At 44.2% G+C, this 20962-nt stretch overlaps 1 protein-coding gene across 1 annotated transcript in view; it reads right to left on the bottom strand.

Annotated features, from left to right (window-relative positions):
• TOP1 (DNA topoisomerase I) overlaps nucleotides 1-19678 on the bottom strand; it is a 65204-nt gene extending 45526 nt beyond the window's left edge. The window contains exons 1-2 of the mRNA XM_058814428.1: nucleotides 19469-19678; nucleotides 18944-18968 (exon numbers count right to left, since the gene is read on the bottom strand). Coding sequence (XP_058670411.1) covers nucleotides 18944-18968; nucleotides 19469-19501 — 58 coding nt within the window. The 5' untranslated portion in view covers nucleotides 19502-19678. The remainder of the gene's footprint in view (nucleotides 1-18943; nucleotides 18969-19468) is intronic.
• Nucleotides 19679-20962: the final 1284 nt, after the last annotated feature.

Genomic DNA, 20962 nt, shown 5'->3' with positions numbered 1-20962 from the left:
AAAGGCTAAATTAATAGCTGCTTCTTACACATGCCAAAGGGCTCCCGACCGAGAGGCAACAATGAAGTTTCAATCCATTATTTGCATTCAAAACCAAAAAAGTTCCATGTGAACAGAAACATGTGTTTCCAGGGATTCCCAAGATGTAAAACATTCTCCTGTAATTGTATATGTAAGAGTCAGAGACTGAAACCCATTAGTATGTTTCCACTAACAAAGCAGAATAAAACAGAACAGCAAATTAAAACTTCAGGGAATGACCAGTGCCAGTGAGCAGCTTAAAATGCTGCTGTGCTGGCATGAAGAGAGTAGAGTCCAGAGTAGTCTCCTAAGGAACCAAAAGCAAACCCATTCTTGTCCCTAGTGATATTTATTCTTATAAGGCTACACTCTTATGAGTGCAAATACTTATTTTCCATTGCCTCCTCCATTCAGAACTGGAGTAGAAATGGTTTCAGCAATTTTTTCCTACTGCTTTATGAGTCTACAACCACATGAATAAACAAAGTTCTGCACTGCATGTCCATTTTTTAAAAAGAAGCAAAAGTAAGACACACTTAACAGCCATAGCCCACACTCCTGCACATCAGGAGGCTGGGATGAGGCAGAGAGTGGGATCTAAAGAGCACAAGCAGATCTGGGGGAAACAAGTTTAATCATAGTTACCTCTGAGGTTTCAAAAGCCTTACACATATTGTAATTCCATCTGCATCCCCATTTGCTAATACACAAATATACAAGACTGGAATCCTGAAGGACTTACAGGTACATAAAGTGACTGTGGCTAAGCACAAGCAGCTGTTACAAATCGACAGGAGGGGGAAAAAGCAGTTGATAAAAGCAGGTTCCTGGTGGATTTCAGGTCTACTAATACTGAAAACTTTTACTACACCATCTAATCTCAGGCTTTTCCAAATTCTCCCCCACTTCTTCCCTATTGCGCAAAACACAGCCAACATAACCGGCACGGCAGGACAGACAGACTCGCCAGGAAAGCCTGGACAAGTGTTCGCCAACCAGTCTGGCACCCAGGGCTGTAAAACTAGCTTAAAATTATGAAAGAAGGTAAAATTTCAGGGCATTCAAATAGATAATGCAAGGGGGACTAATCCTATTTTCAGTCAGAAAGAAGCCAACCTTTAGCACGGATCCACAGCTCAGCGCACCAACTGTCACGCGGTGCTGTCACACAAAATCTTCTCTCGTGAAGAGACAAAGGGAGGATGTACCCACCACACCGAGGGATGTGTGTGCAGAGACAGAGACAAAGGGAACTGCCAGGGTCACCCAGAGTGGCTGAGGAGGAAGAAGCAGGAGCACACACCTCTGGAGAGCCAGGGCAGAAGGTGAGCAAACAGGGCAATCCCAACATTTACAGCCCTGTTTAGACTTCGGAGCTATCAGGGACTGCAGGAGATAACCTATTCCTTACTTCATTATCTAAAGCAAACCCCTTTTTTCATTAACCCTTATTTTTCTGGTTTGCAGGAATTTTTTCTTTTAAGAGCTCTTGGCAAACCATTTTGCCTGCAGAATTTTGGGGACAACATCAGTCCCTTCTCAGGAGGGATGTGCTAAGCCAGGTGGACTGAAACACCAAGTGCACATACACCAGAGGAACTTTAACTCTTGGGCTGCTTCCAAGCTGAAGAACCTGAGCCAGGGCTCAGCTGCAGCACAAGCACCATGCCCAGACCACCAGCACAGCATGCAGTGACATTGCTGCTGCCTCACTGCAAACACAGGTAGGTGAGAGCTGGATCACCTTTGGGAGAATTTTAGCAAAGAATTGCCCCAGGAACAGCTCTGAGAGCTACTTCAACAGACTGGGTCAAGAGCAAAGAGAATCTTTTGGCGCAATCTGTCACAACTTCGCACTGCAGACAAGAGAACTTCGTGTTCTGAACAGCATCCGCACACTGAGTCAGTGCCCCCAGCACCAGCTCCTTCCGCCTCCAAATGCTCTTTATACCCCTCCAAATGCTCTTTACACCATCATTAGCCTGGAAAGGTGCAAACAGCACAATTTGTGATGCAAAGGGAAAGGCTGATTACTGCATGCAAACTTAAAGGTGAGCCAGGAGAAAACAGGGGCAAACAACGACAAATCCTAGTCCTTCCACATGATAATAGAGACTTCAGCCTATGTATCAACCTGTATTTTAAAAATAGGTTGATATTATTTTGGGGTGAAGTTTAGAAACTGTAGTAGATTACAAGAAACCTGCTGTGTTGTCAGGAGTAATCACCCTGCAATGATGTCAACTAGAAAAACATTTCCTCTTGCCGGCTGTGTAAATCACTGCTGTAGTTGGATTCATGGAAAATAAGTTTTTAGTAAAAACTACCTGAAATCCTGACACCTCCTTAGCACAAGAGTGATGAGCTCACACAGAGTCTGTGTTCACACCAACACCACACAAGGACAGGGCTGTGGTCTGTTTGACTGTCCTGGGTTTAATCCAGAACAAGGGCTCCCCCCAAGGAAAAATTCAACAGATCAGGGGGAAAAAAACAAGCAAGCTGCATTGAACTGCCTCTCCTGCAGCAGTGGATGGCCAGGCTGTGTGAGCAGCCAGGATCACACAGTTTATACTCATGGGAGTGGTACATGCTCAGCGTCCTCAGGGAGAGGCTCTAATGGCATTTGCTCAAAGCCTTTTATTAGCCATGCCCTGACAGCTCGGTGTGGCTTTGGCCAGTGCTGGGCTCCTGCTTGCTGTAGGGAGGCAGCACCCTTGGGAACAAGCCTCTGCAATGCTTGGTTTCAGAGTGCAAACTGAATACACAAGACAAAAAAAGTGGCTGGTAGAAGCTTTAAATCTACCAAGCAATACCACTGCTTTATGCACCAGAGACAGATTATTCTCCTATTTGTTTAATATCATTCCCATTAAGCTGAACTGATGGGGGGTAGCACAGCCAAAGTCTTAGAATTAAGTTTGTTTCAGAAGACTGAGAACTTATTTTTATTACACTTGAGCTGGTTCCTCACTGTAGGAGCAACTCCCACAATGATCCCAGACAGGATTTTTTTGGTCGGGTCTTTTTTTCCCCTTGTATTTACAGTGATTCCTTTAAAGTGTAGGGCTGCACTGGATGGATACTGCCCGATTTCACCTCTGTCCCCATTGTGGGTGAGTTAATTGATCCCTCACCCACAAGAGGCCAATTCCAGCAGTGTCTAGAAGCATTTTATCAGAATCAGCCTTGCCACAAGTCCCATTCTCAAGTCAAGGGAGGGAATGCAATTCCCCTGCCTTAAGGGGATCTTACCACAATTAGCATACAAGAAGAAATCTGATTCCAGCTAAAACACACAAGAAAGTAAACACAACGTAAATGTTTAATGACACTTGAGATTTCTACACTTCTGTACTCTGGAGTCTTCTGAAGGAAGGGAAAGAGGGGCAGAAGGAAGGATCAGCAGAGCAGTGTAGGACATGGTAGTTTTAAAGTAAGACTATGACTGCAATATTTTAATAAGTAGCTGCACTAAATTCCACTGGAAGTCTTCAATTTACAAAATGTTACTTTAAGCCACTGATTTTAATCTCTTCATGCAGCTGTAATCTGTTTATTATGTTAAATCCAGGCCAAATCTCACTAGTTGACAACTGTTACATCACACCATTACAAATACCTGAATATAAAGCATAACCTATTGACACAGGATAAAAGGCTGTGGCTACATTATTATGCATGGTACACTCCTAGCTTCTTCAATTAAAAAACTCCATGCAATGTATTATCAGTTTGCTGAGGTTTTTTTTTTTTTTTTTGGTTGTGTTTTGTTTGCTAGGTTTTTTTTCCTTTTCATTTTTAAAAAACTAATAGCTGGCATCTCTTCATGGAATACACAGTCTACATTTTCAGATTCCACCCCATGAAAATCTCAAATCTGCTTTGAATAAGACATGAAGGGGAGGAAATATTTATGTAATTTGTTTCTCATCGAAAAGAAAGGAAGCATAGTCCTCAAAAACTGAGTTGAATCAATTCTGGTTACCTTGTGCCTCAATTTTAAGAGTAGTCCTTTCTTTACCTAGACAGAAATAACAAGTTGTAGAAACAGCTTTTTCTTTTGAGCTTTCAAATGCCCTCCACTACCACAGTCACTAAATGAGCTGTTTAAACCAAAGGAAATAGGTTGCAGGTGCAGAGTGTCATCAAAAGTTCATTTATCACTACACTTCAAACCCCAAGTGCTCCCATCATATCAGAGCTTCTGCTTTACAGCTACTGCAACATAATCACATTCTCTGCTTTCCAGTATTCTGAACATGGAACCTGATATTTTTAAAATGTTCACTGGTGAGAGGGGTAGAAACATGCTTGAAAAGCTATGAGCAGTACAGAAGCGACCATAAAGATTCAAGGCTCTGTTATTTCTCTTTAATATAACCTAAAGTGAGAAACCCAAGTTATAAATCTTATTTTCAGGGGTATTCCAATCCATTAGGAAATATTTATTTCCACTTGATTATTTTACAGCAGAAATAGGCAAAGGAAACAAGATGAACATCTAAGACTATTTACAATCTCATAATTTATTCCTGAATGATTCAGCTCTAATGCTAAGAAATATTTTGAAATTTCTTGGCTGCCAGTTTTATATATGTTGAGACAATTTTTTGAAGTTATGATAATTTTTACTAGAGTCAAAATGGAATCAATACATCTATTAAAATTTATTATCAATTTTACATGAATGACTAATACCAGCATGGAAGCTGCAGCCACTCCAGCTGATTTAGCAGTTTGCTCTCACACAGAGCCCAGAGCAGCAGCTGCACCATTTCCTCCTGTCCTGATCTCCCAAATATTTCAAGCCTTTGCTAGACAAAACCACATGTGGGAGTGAGAGCACTATGCAGGTATGCAGCAGAGCCAGGCTCACTCTCCTCTGAGCAGGTTCAGCTTTACCCAGGAGTGCACAGCAGCCCCAGCAGTCTCTGAAACTGCAACATCCAAATACATTTAATCTGAGTTTCCAAGCATTTCAGTGACATTATTCTGCAAGTTTAAAAGTGTACCACATTATTTTTGAACTAGCAATTATCTTATTTCCTGAACTCCAGTCTCCAGCAGACCAGGGAAAATTTGCTCATTTTCCTGTGGTCACAACTGCGACCTGTGATCACCTTTTACTTGATCCTCTCAGATGTAAAAAGGCTCCAGCAGTGAAAGCCTGGAGCCTTCTGCTTTCATTAATGGGCTGTGTAATACTAAACAGGGCCCATAAGTGGGGAAAGCTGCATGACAAGTAGCCCTAATACCAGAAGGAAGAATAATTGTGACCAACCTATTCTGAAAATTAGCAAACAACATGAGATACTTAATTTCACAGGCCACTCTCAAAACTAAGCAGCTGCTCCAACAGATCAACACACTCCTGAAGAAAAGTGTTCAATAAAACTGAGAATTAAGTAACAGCTTGTAACAGGAATACTTTTCTTCTCCTGATGTTGTACTAAATACCCCAAATTTGTTGGATACAATGTAAGTTCAACCTGATTCCTAAGCAGGAGGTAAAGCAGTGCAGCAGTCTCTGCTCAAGAAAGGATATACAACCAGAGAAACAGTTCAGCACTAGTTTTTCACAACAAGACTTTGGAGTATGAGTTACTTGAGATCAAAATATAAACCAAGACACTTTCTGTCACTGCAGTCACTGTGACAAGTAGTGGAATCCTGTTGCACTTCACAGCAAGACAGCTACCCTGATAGAGAAACTGCAATTTTCCTTTTTAAGTGAAAGCCATAAGCACAGGCAAGTAAAACAAGGAGGTAATTTGCTAATACCAAACATGATATGCTAAAAAAACAAACAAAAAAAATTCTAACTTTGCTACTATGAAAAGCACAGTTAAGGTCATGCCCAGCATTTGTTCCATAACAAAGTGTTTTATGAACTACGTGCACATCTGATGTACAAGGGTAATTCTGGGTGGATTAAGAGCAAGGGAAAACTGCAGTGACCTACAGGGAAGGAAAGGAACATCTTCTGACTCTTGGTGTTCAAAGATGCCTGACAACATAAGTCTGTGCCTTTTTGGAGTGCCACTCTCCCCAGGTAATTTGATCTGAATGTAACTAAACTCATTCAGATGACAGGATCTGGGAAATCACATACCTGTAGCTGGCAAAGTGCTGAACACACCACCTAGTACTATATACACACTGTAAGAATACCTGCAGTGATGGGGAAGAGACAGGAAAGATTTAAAAAAGAGCCTGAGCTTACAGAATGAGGAACTGAACAAGTGTCCCTGACACTTGCTGACCAAATGACACCACCTTCAGACCTGGATATAACAGACCTGTCACAAACCTAGAAATGACAAATCTGCATTAATTCTTGAACCTTCAAACACTCCATGGATGCTTAGAAGGAAGCCCTTCTGAACACTTTATCTTTCCTGAACAGAAAATCACTTGAAAACTTACTTGTCTGGCCTCTGGAGCTACTATGATAAAAATTACCATTATACTTGTTTGTAGTTCATGTACTACAATAATTTTTGAATACTTTTCTTAGTACCGGGGAAAAACAAAGTCAGGCCATGTTTGACTCTGGTTACCTATGGAGGTAATTGCCAAAGGCTAATTCTAAAACCCTGCTGAAATTAAAATGTTAATAAACACAAAAAGACAATATAAAAATTTATCTTAGAAAAAAAAAAAATCACATTAACAAATTTCATTTGGAATTCAAGTCTTCTTACTCTGAATTAGAATCTGACCATGAGGCTCCTGTTCCAGGGTGAATGGATGGGGTATTTAAAAAAAGGGAGAAAAACAACAAAAACTTAAATTAAAACCAAACTAATTCTGCCCTTAATAAACGAAGCTCACATCTGTTTTGAACACTGTTTCATGCTATTGTGAAATACAGCTACAGGGGCCTTCTTTCACAAAACAATGCTCCACAGCTCATTCCCTACAAAGGAAACCATTTAAAAATACACCCTAACTTCAGCACACAAAGACTTAGCAAAGCTCTGATCCCTCAGAAACGTGGCCGTGGTGTCAGCATCGTTTCACATTCTCACCAAGCACACTGAGCAGCATGGGCACAGCCCAGGCACAGACTGGCTCCTGGGACATGCAGTGCCCCTGCTGAACTCTCCATCCCTGCTGTCAGCAGCCATGTACCCAGCTTGCTGAAGTGCACCCAGACCAGATTCAGCTGGTGTGCAAAGACAACACGGGCAGCTTTGAAGGAAAATCGATCAGATTCTTGAAGGAGGCAAATATTGCCCAGGATGAGTGCTGCAGGAGAGGCCCATTCAAACACAGGGAAGGAGAGTTTTAACTCAGGCTATGGTTCAAATGTAAATTCATGTTTTGCTGTGCACAGACAAGCTCATGTTTTGACAGTGATGTGGAACAAAACCATAAACTGACGATTCTGCATCAGTGGACAGAAGTCACAACAACAGGGCAGGACAGGAAGGAAGGGGAAAATGTGTTAGACAGAAAGCAGTGCTTCCAGAACAACAGCTTTACACCTTCACTTCTGAAACAAGAAAATGATGCACTTGCCAGTTCAACTGCTTCTGCCTTTTGCCCAGGATTCAATTTAAGAATTAAATTACTGGGATAGCCTTCACCTTATTGCCAGCTGCAGCCTCCATCTACTGCAAGACAAGCTATAGACTGGGGAAAATAAAACTACACTGTGCTGGGCTCTCCCAAGACCTCATGCTGACAACTAAAGCTGCCAAGCTGTACTTTTTATATCTGTATGATTACAACATCCTAAAACCCAGGAAGCAGCTTCCTTTAGACACAGGTGATGCTGAATAAGCCCACTGGATGATAAAAGAAAGACGCTGTTTATGACAGCTACCAAAATCCAGAGAGCAGCATATTTTAAATTAGAAGACTCTATTTACTGATAAAAACAGGTATTTCAAGGACAGCCTGCTTATGCTCCCTAATGAAGGGCAGGTGACATACACAGCTATGATAACATGACTCAGACAAGATGATGGCTCCTCTGACAGTCTTCCAGGTTTTGGAGTAGGAAGAAGGCAGGAGGAGAGGAGATTGCAAAAGTGTAAAAGGCTCTTGAAAAATGCAAATGTTTTCCACATTCATGTCCAAAGGTATCCTGGGCAGCTGGAGAGATGTCCCATCTGATGGAGCAAGACAAAGTAACCCAAACACCTACACACGTCTAGGATGACAACTTGTGAGCATCAGAGTTAACAGCACTGACATTCAGACTCTGATTTGTGCCAGTGCTTGCCTACTGCAAAGATGGATGGAGATGACACCTACAGAGGGATTGGGCAACGCTGCAGAAGTGAATCAAGGTCACTGTTGTTATGAGTTCATCTCACACCACATTTCTGTCCACATGAACCAGCTGCCCCTGGGTGTCTGGCTGCTTATGCTGTGCACAGGAACACAACTTGCACCTCACTTTTTCTACTGCAGAAAGCACTCAAAGACTTTTGCTCTGTATCCCTGAGGTGCTCTGTAAACCACATTGCAAGAATCTCATCTTCAGCCAAAACCCAAGTGTTGAGGGGAAACACCAGCTAGGAAAGATAACTCTGATCCACACATCAAAGGGTTTGCTGTGCACAAGCAGCATTACCACAGATACAGCACATTTAAACAGCCTCAATGACATTCCCGGCCCTCAAAAGAAAAGCAGGCTGCCTTTTATTCCCCATCTGGTGGTCATTAACTCTGGAGAACAAACCTCAGAGTACGTCACTAGCTCTCCTCCATCCCTCCATTTTGTACATGCTGCTTGTGTTGCAATGAATCATCCCCTTCTCATGGATCTCCAAAGAGTTCCAGCTTCCCTTTTCCCAAAAGGCTGGATTAAACTGGAGGGTGCTCGTCTGACTTGTAAGGTGCCTTCCTAAGGCAAGTTTAAACCAGTACCTGCCCAGCCCAGCTGTTTTATCTTTCCAAAAACTGATCTTACTCACACACTCACCAGCATTCACAAACTGGGAGAAGACATAATTTGCTCTTCCTATTGCTCCAGGCCCAGTTGGGAGACACTCATAGCAAGGTGGCTGTATGGTGCAAGAGACCGACATACCTGATACCAGAACCCTGCACACAAACCAGGAACACACTGTCTCCTTATAGCAAATCCGGTGATTTCATTAATTGCACAACCTTCCACACAACATTTCTAATTTGTTCTGTATCATAAGTGTTTGTAAAACAACATAGCACCACAGAAAAAAATGCCCACCTTAGCCCCTGCATATAACAATATGCTAAAACTAGAATCTCCATCCTAGCCAGACAGCTTTACATCTATTTCTGTGCTGGAAAAAATCACTCCACTATGTTCTGGTTTCTCCAGCTCTGAGAAGAGCATAGAGCTCCCTCTTTCCCCATTGTGCTGCCTATTTAAACAATATGGCCTGAGGACAAGATAACAATGTACAGCACAAATGACCTTAAACCCAGACACAGCATCCATGAGTAACAAAATGTCCCTCCCTGGTGCTTCCTGCCTTCAGCTTCAAAAGAGTCTCTCTGCACATTCAACCCTTCACCCTCATGTCCTGAGCACAGCACCAAGCACTCCAGACAAGCTGACAAGGCAGCACTGCACCAAACCAGGAGCTGGAATAGGAATTGCCAACTTATCAGCTACTAATCTCCCAAAGGACTGCACAAACTCCATCCACCTGCATCTGCTGCAGAGCAGAGGAAGGAAGACAGCCTCCCACCTGGTTATCAGGCCTCCAAAGAGACTGTATGGAACAGGGGGTCTGTCTCCTGTTACTACCTGTGCTTTTCTCCTCCTAAAACTCTGCTTACAAGTTGTGCTCAAACCCTAACTCCAGAAATCTCTGCCTTTTACTTAGAAGATCACCATGTTTCTCAACTCTACCTCCAGCTAGTGAAAAATCTGCAACAGACACTACAGTTTAATGGGGGAAAAACACTGAAGTGTCTTCTCTCCTAAAAGGTCTTTATAAGCCACTTCTGCAAAACAAGAAAGTGCAACCTCAGAGGAAGAGGAGCAGCTGTTTTGACAATTCTGGCTCTTGTTCAAATACCAGGATAAGCCTTGAGTAGTAAAATATTGCCATCAATAAAAAGTTCAACTAAAGTACATTGCCCTGGCCCTAAAGTACAGGTCAGCTATTCCATGTTACATGCACAGGAAAAGCTGCTGCAATGCTGTTCAATTGGAAATGTGTACAGAAGTGACAAATGAAAGAAAAAATATTCTGGATAACACTCTACAAGTTCATGCTCTCGTGTGTCAGAAGCTATGTTAGGCAACAGAGCAGAGTATGTGACAAATGCCAGGAAAAAATTAAAAAGCTATCTGCACTTGGGGATTGCTCCATCCCTAGGAAATATTTTCTTGACTTTTTAACTATGAAGCCACATCTCTGGTCAATGTCTAAAAAAACTGTTCTTAAAAATTCTTAAAATTATTCCCTTTAGACACTGCCACACATCTAGCTGCACCAAACTGACCAGACATTTGGATGGAAACAAAACAACTTCCAATTTCCTGCTGCATACACTCAGTAGTAGAGTGAGCCCAACATTTCATTTGGTAGAACTTATTTCAGGGCAGTCAAACAGTGGGTTTTAGACAGAAAAACTGTATGCAGTTTATGCATGTTCAACACCAGATCTCATATTTAATTTCTTATTATCATTTATTTTTAAGCAAAATATTCAACTACTGAGGTCCTGGATGCTTGCTGCAAAAATTAGTAACACTATGCAAATCAAGGACTGGGATTACAAAATGAGCAATAAGGAATAAAAGCCACCACGGTCTAATTTTTAGAAAATCACTGAAAACTATCATTATGGAAGAAAATGGATATCTTGAAGAAGCAGAACTATGCCTTCATTGAGAATGTAAGAGTATTTCTCCCCCAAATAAAGCTGCACTATGTACTGAATGCTGTGTGTGTGAAAGAGACTGTCAGCTGTACCCTGCAGCTGATGAGACCTAGCAGGCACTTAGCTAGTTGTCCAAACAACTAAAACATCAGTGTGTTATCAACACTATTCTCATACCAAACCCAAAAGCACAGCACTGCACCAGCTACTAGGAAGAAACTTAACTCCAGCCTGCCCAAAACCAGGACACAAGTACATCCTCACTATGGAACATGAGTTTAATGGACATGGCCAAAGATGAGTTACACAGACTGATAAAAATATTTTAGTGAGGCTACAAGTACACTCCAAGCTTTCCTGAGGCAGAAATCAATCTCTCTCCAGTGATGGAAAGATACAGGCAGCTGCAGAATCACTCTGCTGCAAAGCTGAATTCCATGAATGTCCATCTGTCTGTAACATGTCTATGCTGGGCAGAATTATGAAGGAAAAGCTTCATCTTTTGATGGACACCATGAGGTTCAGCATTCTGCAATACTAACAGAGAAGAAAGCCATTGTCTTGCTAACACTCCTTAAAAAGCTCCTTCTCTGACGAAGGTATAAGATAAAAATTCATACAGGGACACCCACACAGCTCACAACTGCACAAAGCATATGGCAAGCTTGTGAACATGAACAAATGTCAAAAAAACTCACGTCAAAAATATCAATAAGGAATAAAACCCTCTACTGATCGGAAGCTCTGTGGGAAGCAACTTTTGTCTCTTTGAGACTGACAGGAGCCTCCAATTAAAACCATTTCCCAACACTCTGATGCTGTCCCTCTTTACCCTGCCATCATCTCAGTTTCAGAAGTCAACATCTTCAAACTTAGGAAGGGGTTTAAGCACTCCAGGTGAGGAAGGGGTTTAAATATCCAGGCGGAGATGCAGGGTGTTTTTCTTGAGGAGACACTGCTGAGGCTAAACGACAAGCACCTACACTAACTTTCCTGCTGTGCCTCCAGTGAGCCTGCACTGCCCCCATCCCATCAAGATAAGCACTTCAGACATTTTCCAGCCCCTGCCTCCAAAGACTCCCAAGACAGGAGTAAGGCATGCTCACTGCTGCCCGTCCTTGGGACTCCTTCATGTTGGGAACAGGCAGATCCCAAGCCCAGAGCAGCTGTCAGTGCAAGTCATTCTTCTGAACTGAACTACTGCTGCAACCACCTCTGAGAGAAACTGCTCAGACTCAAGCAACAGCCATGAAACAAGGTGAACTTCCCCAGTAGAGTATTTTATTCTAGCAGAGAAACAGGCCGTGAGATGATGGGAAACATCACCAGAACTCTGTGACAACACTAGAAAATTTGTGAGGCAATTCTTACTTGAACTGCTGTCCTTCTCCTACTCATCTTCCCTCATTACAGAACTCCATCTCTATCATTAGTATTAATAGAGAACTAATTGCCAAGGTCTCCTACGTATCCAAAAGCATCAAGTCTGATCTCCACCAGTTGGAGGATCTCCCAGATTATTGTTTGTTGCAAGGACTGGCACAAAAATGTATTTCCTGCCACTGCTCCTGCTGACACAGACAATGATTTTTTAAAAATCCTGATTTTTTCTCAAAGAAGTTGGAAAATCATTGATACTAAGTACATGTTACAAAAGAATAAATTTCAGGAAGATTGACTACTGCTTCACATTCTCCACTTTCATTCTCAGCTCTGGAGCTCTCAGTTGTTCGTCGGCTGAGCAGCTACAGAAGTCAAATTTAGAAACCAAATTTCCACTTGAAAACATGCAGGTATGTTCATATTTCTGAAGCCAAAACCAAAATTTTAATCCTCCTTACACCATACAGGTCACAAGAATCCAAATTTAACTTCACCCTTTCTTTTCCCATCACCTTCCCAAAGTCCTAACTCTCGCTCTGACACCACAAGACATTACAGCAGTTGACTAAGATCAGTAGTTTAAAAAGCAAGCATTCAAGATGAAAATATTTCCAACTATAAACCTCATTAAATCCACTGGAACTATTTAGCATTTATGTCAGCCAGGACATTTTGAACAAACGCTGTGCTAAAAATACTGGAGTCTCATACACACCGGGAAACCACTACTACAACGTGCTCAGCTGAGCAGGGAATAGCAGGAGCCTGCAGCAGAAAGGCTCTCTCTGCTCTGCTCTGCCTGGAACAGCACTTCCACACTGTAGTAACTCCAGTGTTCAAGCTCCGATGGACAGTGGAGCCACCAGAGCACACACAGAGGACTTGCAGGAGCAGGCAGCTACTGGCAGAGTAAGGACAACACTAACTGGGAGCACTTTAAAAGGAGCTCTCCTTTTAAATCCTACTGCAGCTATGAAATGGGTTTTACATTTATTTTCTACTGTTTTTTTCAGAAGAGCAGAACAGCAGCAAACTCGCTGCTGAAACCACAGCAAGCTCATATCCTTCTCTCATTCTCTGACCAGGAGGAACCTGAAATTCTGAAATCTAAAGATGATCCACTTTTGAATGCTGACAGTGCTGAAGAGCTCAGAACAGAGAGTCCTGCAGGGAGAATGTGTCATATGCTCTGTCAAAAGGGACAGTCCCAGGACAGCAACATAATAAACACTGATTTCAACATCTATCTTCTCTCAGATTTGGAAAGCTAAGACACAGACCTTCAAAAACCCAGGCAGAAGCAGCATATATAACACTAAATAGATTTTGCTTCCATGTGTTGAAGTGTGAGGTTTTCTACAAAATGGGGAGCAGTATCTATAAAACTGGAAGCCACAAAATCAATTAAATTTAATAAGCCAATAAATATTTGTGAATGTTCTTCAAGGATATGAGAAACTGTATCAGCACAACCAGCTCAAGAGGACTTGAAAGAGAAACTGTCCCGTCTTGAAAAGCCACAGGAAAAAGAAATCTGCAATGACTTCCTAGGTTAAACTGTATTTCTCTTAAATAGTCACTGTGTCATTAAAGCCCATCCCTGCAGCCGAGTAACAAAAAAGCAGATACACTATCAGTGCTCCACTGATTTAGCAGAACTACAGCAATTTACAACACCAGGAAGAATCTGACCCGGAGCCTCCCTCTAACAGGGCAGTGGCTTGTGCTATTTCAGCAGGTATGACTTTAACAGGAATCTGGTGAAATCATTAACAGAGGAATTTGAGTCAATGAGATGTTAAGTACTTGCTATAATTACATATTATTGCAGTTTCTGCTGACAGGGCAACTCAGGAGGTTGGAATTCAATGAACTATCTAACGAATATCTGAAGTCACAGTTGTAAATGAAATTAAATCTGATTTGTGCTTGATCACATTTATGAGCTGTGTGTCTAATTTACATGAAGCCATGTAAAAAAAGCACACTTTTACACCGGTCCCCTGGTTCAAAATGTTTCATGTTTTACAAAGTAAACAAAGAAGCCCTGATAACACATTAATAACAGAGAGTGCTTAACACTGGAGTGAAAGGAGAAACATCTTAAGAAAACCTGCTAGGAGGAAGAAACACACGGGCCATTAACCCCTGAAACACATCTTCCAGCACATTTAAGTAATTCTGCTGAGTTTTAAAACACAAGTTGGCTGCAGCTTCCAGAAACACACTCAACTCCCCACTCCCACCAGACACCCATTAAGTTTTAACCTAAATGCTGAATGTGTCAGAACAATTAACACAACAGACCCCAAGGTCTTTAGCAAAGCCCTTCTGAGGCTTCTGCTGGGGAAAATAAACGCAACCAACTTATGCGGCACATGATGGTGAAGAACAGCTTACCAACAATATGTTTATTTACATTTCTGAGAAGCGTCATGAATGATAAATTTACTTCAGAGTACTCTCACCTTCACAATCTGAAAATTCCCAGAGTGAAGCTACACTGTCATATCCTAACAAGCCCTGAGAGAGATTGCTGTGAACATATTGAAAATCAATGCAAAAACAAAATTAAGACATTTTGCAGAGATTGGCATCTTATGTAAAATACTTCTGAAATTAAAAAAAAAAAAAAAAAAAAAAAAAAAAAAAAAAAAACCCACGAAAAAAAAAATCTAAGTGGTTGCAGACTTAAAACTACCCCAGTATTGTTCTGAGGCTGTGGGCAGCACTTCCCACAATGCAGGCTCACCACCAGCACTGCAGTCTGGAGCGAAGGCAGGGAGCCATGCAAGGAAGGAACAAGCTACATTCTTCTGGGTTCTCATCTCCATGTATCACAGAAAAAAGCAAAGGAAATTTTCAGCAGAGATATCAATCTGCACCTAAATACTATTAATTACCTTTTGTACTTTGGATCCCTTGCCAAAGGTTTGACATTTAAAGCATTCCTGAGACGTGTTCCCAGGAACTTAAAAGACAGTTTCTCCCTGCCATGTCACACACACACAGAGCACAGGCAGTGCCTTCACACTTCCTAAATCCGTGCAGTTTGTTTAGCACAGTGGCTCTAACAGCAGTGCTAAGGTACACACAGCCCTGTGCCAGAATGGCCCTGCTCTCCTTCAAAAAACTCTCACCCATCCAGAAGGCGCCGGCAAAGGCAGCAGCAAGGAAGCACAAATCTGGTCTCTAACAGACTGTTTCACAACCACTGAGAAATCCTAAAGATCTCTGCTATGTTGCTCTACAGTTTGTTAGCATTTAAATCACCCACACCTCTTATTGCACAGCTCTGTCATCCATGAAACATGAATTTAATGCAAAACACAAAACGTGCTGAAATTCCTTAACTTGTAAGGCATTTGGTTCAGCACTCATGTTATTTAATTTGAATTTCCCTCTTGCTCATTCCTTCGTGTTGCCAGCCTGATAAATACACAGATGCCCCATGAGCATTTGGGCCAACAAAGAAACCCTGCCAGTTCCTGATAAGATGCTGCAGCAGTAAGGGCTTCAGTTTTTTTCTCCAAAAAACCACTCACTGTTAAAGCAAGCCCCTCCTTCTAACATGTTTGAAATGCAGAAGCCACCTCTGTGAGGCTGGACAAATTCACACTTGACTCCTGTTAATACACTGTAATGGTTACTCCAGTGATACTTGACCTCAAATTGCATCTTAACATTACTGGCCAAATCAACTGGAAGCAAAAAGCACTGCTTGGGGTGATGTCCCCAATTTCCACACTGAGCACTTCTGGATTTTACACAAGTTCTGAGCAGCCAAGGCACTAATAGCAGTTAGTAGAATTTAGTAGTTTTGCAATGCAATTTGATTATTTTGCAAACAAAAGTAATTTTTATCTAGTGCACTCTGCAAACACAATGGGAGAGCTCAAAGTCAAGATAAATTGCTTTTAGTCTCGTTGCCCTCAGTAGTAAGAGGTTGTTACATCCAACCTGAGTAACAAAGCTCTTAAGGCAAAACTCAGTAGAATCCAAATCTGTGGTGGTGGGGAAATTTTCAGCATCCAAGCTGTAGCTGGAAACAACAATTTTGGACTCCATTTCCCTTCTGAATGCTGAGGACTGCAAGGATGTTACTTGCAGCAAAGGCTGGCTGTTTCAGCACAATACTGCTCTCAGCATGGTCTGCAAACAGGCACTGCTAGGACTGAACATGGAAAATTCTTTGCAATGCGTACGGATACTAAAAATACAGCTAAGGTGAAAAAAATACCCACCACAGCCAAACAGGAGGGAGAACCTGCATATTGAAATGGAATGCAATTACTCAAGTTGGAATTTGCCCAGGACACTCTTGCTTAGAGTGATCTGGCAATTTAATGACAAGAAATAGCCAGGAACACGTATTTACAGCTGGCACCCCTCTCATACCCAGCACTAGCCTGCTATCAATGAAATGGGTGTGTAACCAGACCCAGCTACAAGCAGCTGCACCGTGCTGACCTGCAATGGGCAGATCCACCCCACCTACTGCAGCTGCAACAACTTGTGTGACCACAACTCAAGGCAGTGTGTCCACTGACCCAGATAGGAACATTAATAACAACAGGAAGCTTCTAAGTGCTTCAGCTGCCCTATTACTGATACACTAGCCAAAAGTCACCCAAAACACTCTCTACTAACAAAAATGTTTACTGCTGCTACACTCAACACTTAGAATGAGTCAGTACCAGCCCCCAGAAAAACTTCCCTTCCCCCAAATGTGAAGTACAGGAGGCCTTAAAGGAGAGTTTGGCTCTACTGTTTAGTGCTGCCTGACAATAATCAAAGTACAAACCAATTCTAAACATCTGGGGGGAAAAAAACCTGGCACTTGGGATTCCTTATCTTTGCCACTAAATAGGATCAAAAATCACTGGTATGGATTTGTTGGGTGTGCTTGATTTACCAGGAATTCAGTTTTTCCATCAAGGTGTCTGACTTTGAATTTCTGTATTGAATTCCTTCAACACATGGTAGAAATAAAAACCACAGGAGTTTTAAGAGCTGTATGACTAAAGCTCTTAGAAGAATAAAACAGCACATGGTCACAATAGAGGAGAAAAATCCCTCTGAAAGGTTCACTGGAAGATGGAGTCAAGAGGTCAAATATACATCACTTCCTCTAAGTACAACAGTACTAAATAACTAAAGCTTACCAGGGAGTATTTTTCCTTAAATAAAGATGATCCTTAGATGAAGCAAGTATATTTAAAATGCTTCAAGAGTTACACCCGTTCTTCTTGGGAAATCCACCGCACCCTTTTTTCCTGATAACAATTATTCATAGAGCCCCACTATAAATTCAGAATAGAAATGAAGAGTTCAAAATGCGCGTATTTGATACTGTCTGCTCCTGCTGCACACACACAATCACATTCCAATGAACTGACAGAACGAAAGGTGCTCGCAAGCGTAGATCTGTAAATATTTACACGCAGTAGCCTACAAAGCAACCAGGCACGTGGACATCATCCAGAGAAGCATTCTAAAAATTAGTGTAACTATAAGTCAAGCAGATATTTTCAACCACCTTTTTTGTCCTCTAACAACTCAGCAGTCAGGGGACAGCTCAGAGCTCCTCACACATCCCGAACAGTGACAGTAATACACACACACAAAGGTTGGTTGTATACCCTCAACTCCCTTTCACCTTATTTAAGCCCTGCAATTTGACACCTATCAAATGAGACAGGCTTGCAATCAGCTTGCTTCCTATAAAAATTAATAAATTATCAGAAAAAGTTAGCAGTCAACAGGCTGATTAGAAAAGATAAAATTGTATGTCTGTATATACATACATGAATATAAATATACATACAGATATGCATATATATTCATATATAAATATATATATATACAAAAAATTATATATCAGTGTATATTTATTTTTTTTTAATTACAGGACTCCTGTAAATGTTTCTGAACAAAATGAAGTTAGGTTGCAAAGTCCCTAAAGTGATGCTGTCTACCTTTCTGGAATTGTCTACACTATGGTCTGTTGGGTTTTTCAAAGTAGGTTTTTATTTTAATTAAAAAAAAACCCATCTAACAAGGTAAAGTCACATAATTTAAATGGCCAGTAAGAAAATAAGACTGATCTTAAAATGGATGCAGCAGCTTCTTTTAAAGAGCAACATGTTGCAATCACCTTTCATTTTAGGGGAAGGGAGGGATTCCCTCAAAGGAACAGAGACGGGGAGCAGTGGGGGGAGGGAGCCTGCGATTAAAAAAAAAAAAAAAAAAAAAAAAAAAAAAAGGCGACTTGGGATTTTAAATTTTTTTTAAGCTAAAAACTTTGCTTTCCCCTCGGTTACAAGGGGCTGGTGCCGGGGATGGCGGCCCGGTGCCTCTGCAGAGGCGGCTCGGCGGCAGCTCGGGGAGGAGGAGAAGGAGAGAAAAGCCACAGAGAGAGAAAAAGAAAATGGCGCAGAGACTAAGTCCCGACCGTCGACAAGGCGACTTTCCAGGGAGGAATCGGGGCCCAAAGGCGACCCCGGCAGAGCCGCTGGGCTCGGATCGGGGGCCTGCGGTGCCCCCACTCGGGGCGGCGGGGGTCGGGGGGCCCCGATCCCGGCGGGAAAGGGGCGCTTTTGGCAGCTCGATGGGAACAATGGGGCCGGTGAGCGCGGAGCCGGGACTTAGTCTCTGGGACGCCATGTCTGTGCGAGGGGCGCGCCGGGGCCGCACTCACCGTTCGCTCGGAAATCCGCCTCGATCTGCGGGGAGAGCACACAGGGACACACCGTCAGCACGCCCGGCTCCGCGGCGCTCCGGGGGACCCCCACCCCCGCCCTCACCTTCATTTTTAGGGGAATTAAATACTAAATGGGAAAAGCCCGGCGCGATGCGGAAGGTGATGGGGGAACCGGTGAAGCGCCCCCCCGGCCCCCGCACGGCTCATGAGGGGACCCCTCCCGAGCCCCCCAAAGGGGAGCGAGCCGGGGGAGCGCGGCAGGCGCCCCCTCCCCTTGTCCGCCCAGCCCGGGGGTCACACGCGGGTCCCCGCTCCCACCGCCCCCCATCCCACCGCGGGGGGACACCGGGGCTGACAGGGCTCTGCCCAGACTTATGGGGGCGGCCATAAGGGGGCACGGTCCCCCCGCTGGGGTTACGGGGGGTGGCGAGGCGGCCAGCCCAGGGCCGGCACGGCGAGATGGGAGCACCGCGGCGGGGGTCCCCCGGGAGCGCGCCCCGCGGGCGGGCACGGGGCGCTCACCTGGGAATCGTTGTGCAGCTGGTCCCCGCTCATGCCGGAGGCGCGGGCGGCCGGGGGGAGCGGGAGGAGCGGCGGGCAGAGGAGCGCCGGGCGGAGCGGGACGCTGGGAGCGCAGCGCGGTTGTGTAACAGACTAAGTCCCGGTTTCGGCGCTCTGCGCAGGCGCGGCGCCTTTTAAGGCGACGGGGAGAGGACTGACTGGCAGGGGGCGGGAAGCGGCCGCGCGCGTATTTGCATCCTAGCCACGCCTCCAGAGCCGGCATGATTTGCATACGGGCCACGCCCCGTCGACATGACCGCTTCGACCCGCTGCCCCCCCACCGTGCGCTAAGCCGGCTCGCTGCTTTACATATCCGGTCCCGCCCCTTCCTCTCCCTCATCCAATAGCGCGGCAAAACCCGGCACTCATTTACATGCGAGACCCCGCCCCCTCCCCGCGGCTGCCCGGCCCGGTGCATTGTGTAAGAACCCGTGCTGCTCCATGCGCCCAGCGCGCATGCGCCACCTCCCCGCCCCGCCGGCTATATTTGCATACAAATCCCGCCCCCGTCCGCTGGCTCCGCCCCTAGCGCCGCATGGCGGGCGGGCTGCTCTGAGGGGAGGTGTTTCGCTGCTCCCCACGATAACCCCACAGCGACGGCCCAGCACCCTGCCGGGTCCCGCAGCCCTCGGGCTCCGCTGGCTATGGGGTCCTCGGGGCCTCCCCTGAAGTCCCGCCGCGCCAGACCCCCCCCATAGGCACCACCGCATGGGCAATTAGAGCATTTCCTAGTGAGAGGAGGCGAGCGGGTGCGCGCCCCTGTCCCGCAGACCCCTCGTTATCAGTGTCTGTTATCGGTATTGCTGACCCCTCACTGTCCGCCTCTGCACGCCACCGCACTGGGCTGGAGTGCGGGGGCCGCAGGAATCACGGGGACATGCTGGGGGGGGATGCAGATCAGGCAGGTTTGGGCTCACTTGACTCGTTTAAGTCAAGGACAGCACTGGTGCATTGCATACAAGAGCATTAAAAAGGGATCAGCCCGCAAGGTTTTTCTTCTGGCATCAGCAGGCTCTTAAAATTTCTTTCTTCTGCAAGGAAATGGAGGGTAAAAGGGGGCCAAAGCTTTATTTTCTTTTAGGTAATGTGATAATGAAACACGTGCCTGCCTAGAAAAACACCCCTCCTTCCTCAAGCCAAACCTGAAGACATTTATTTCAGTTCCGCAGCAGCTCTTATAAACGGGTTTTCTTGTCGGTGTACTAAATGGCAGGTTTAGTATGCATGGCTGGTACGTGTCTCACAGGACTGCCTCCAGTCTTCTTGGAGCTTCCATCCTCTGCTGCAACACAGACTGTACCTTTCCTCAGCTTCTTTACACAACCAGAGCTTTGACTTGACACTAAAATAACCTGGCGCTGCCAGGCTATCTGAAGAGATACATCAAAATGTAAGCAGTGACAGCAGCCACCTATTTGCACTGCATATTTATATCCTGCAAAGGGAAAACTCTGT

The sequence above is a fragment of the Ammospiza caudacuta genome, chromosome 15 (assembly GCF_027887145.1).
Source record: "Ammospiza caudacuta isolate bAmmCau1 chromosome 15, bAmmCau1.pri, whole genome shotgun sequence".
Lineage (NCBI taxonomy): Eukaryota > Metazoa > Chordata > Aves > Passeriformes > Passerellidae > Ammospiza > Ammospiza caudacuta.
This window is presented reverse-complemented; position numbering and strand designations above follow the sequence as displayed.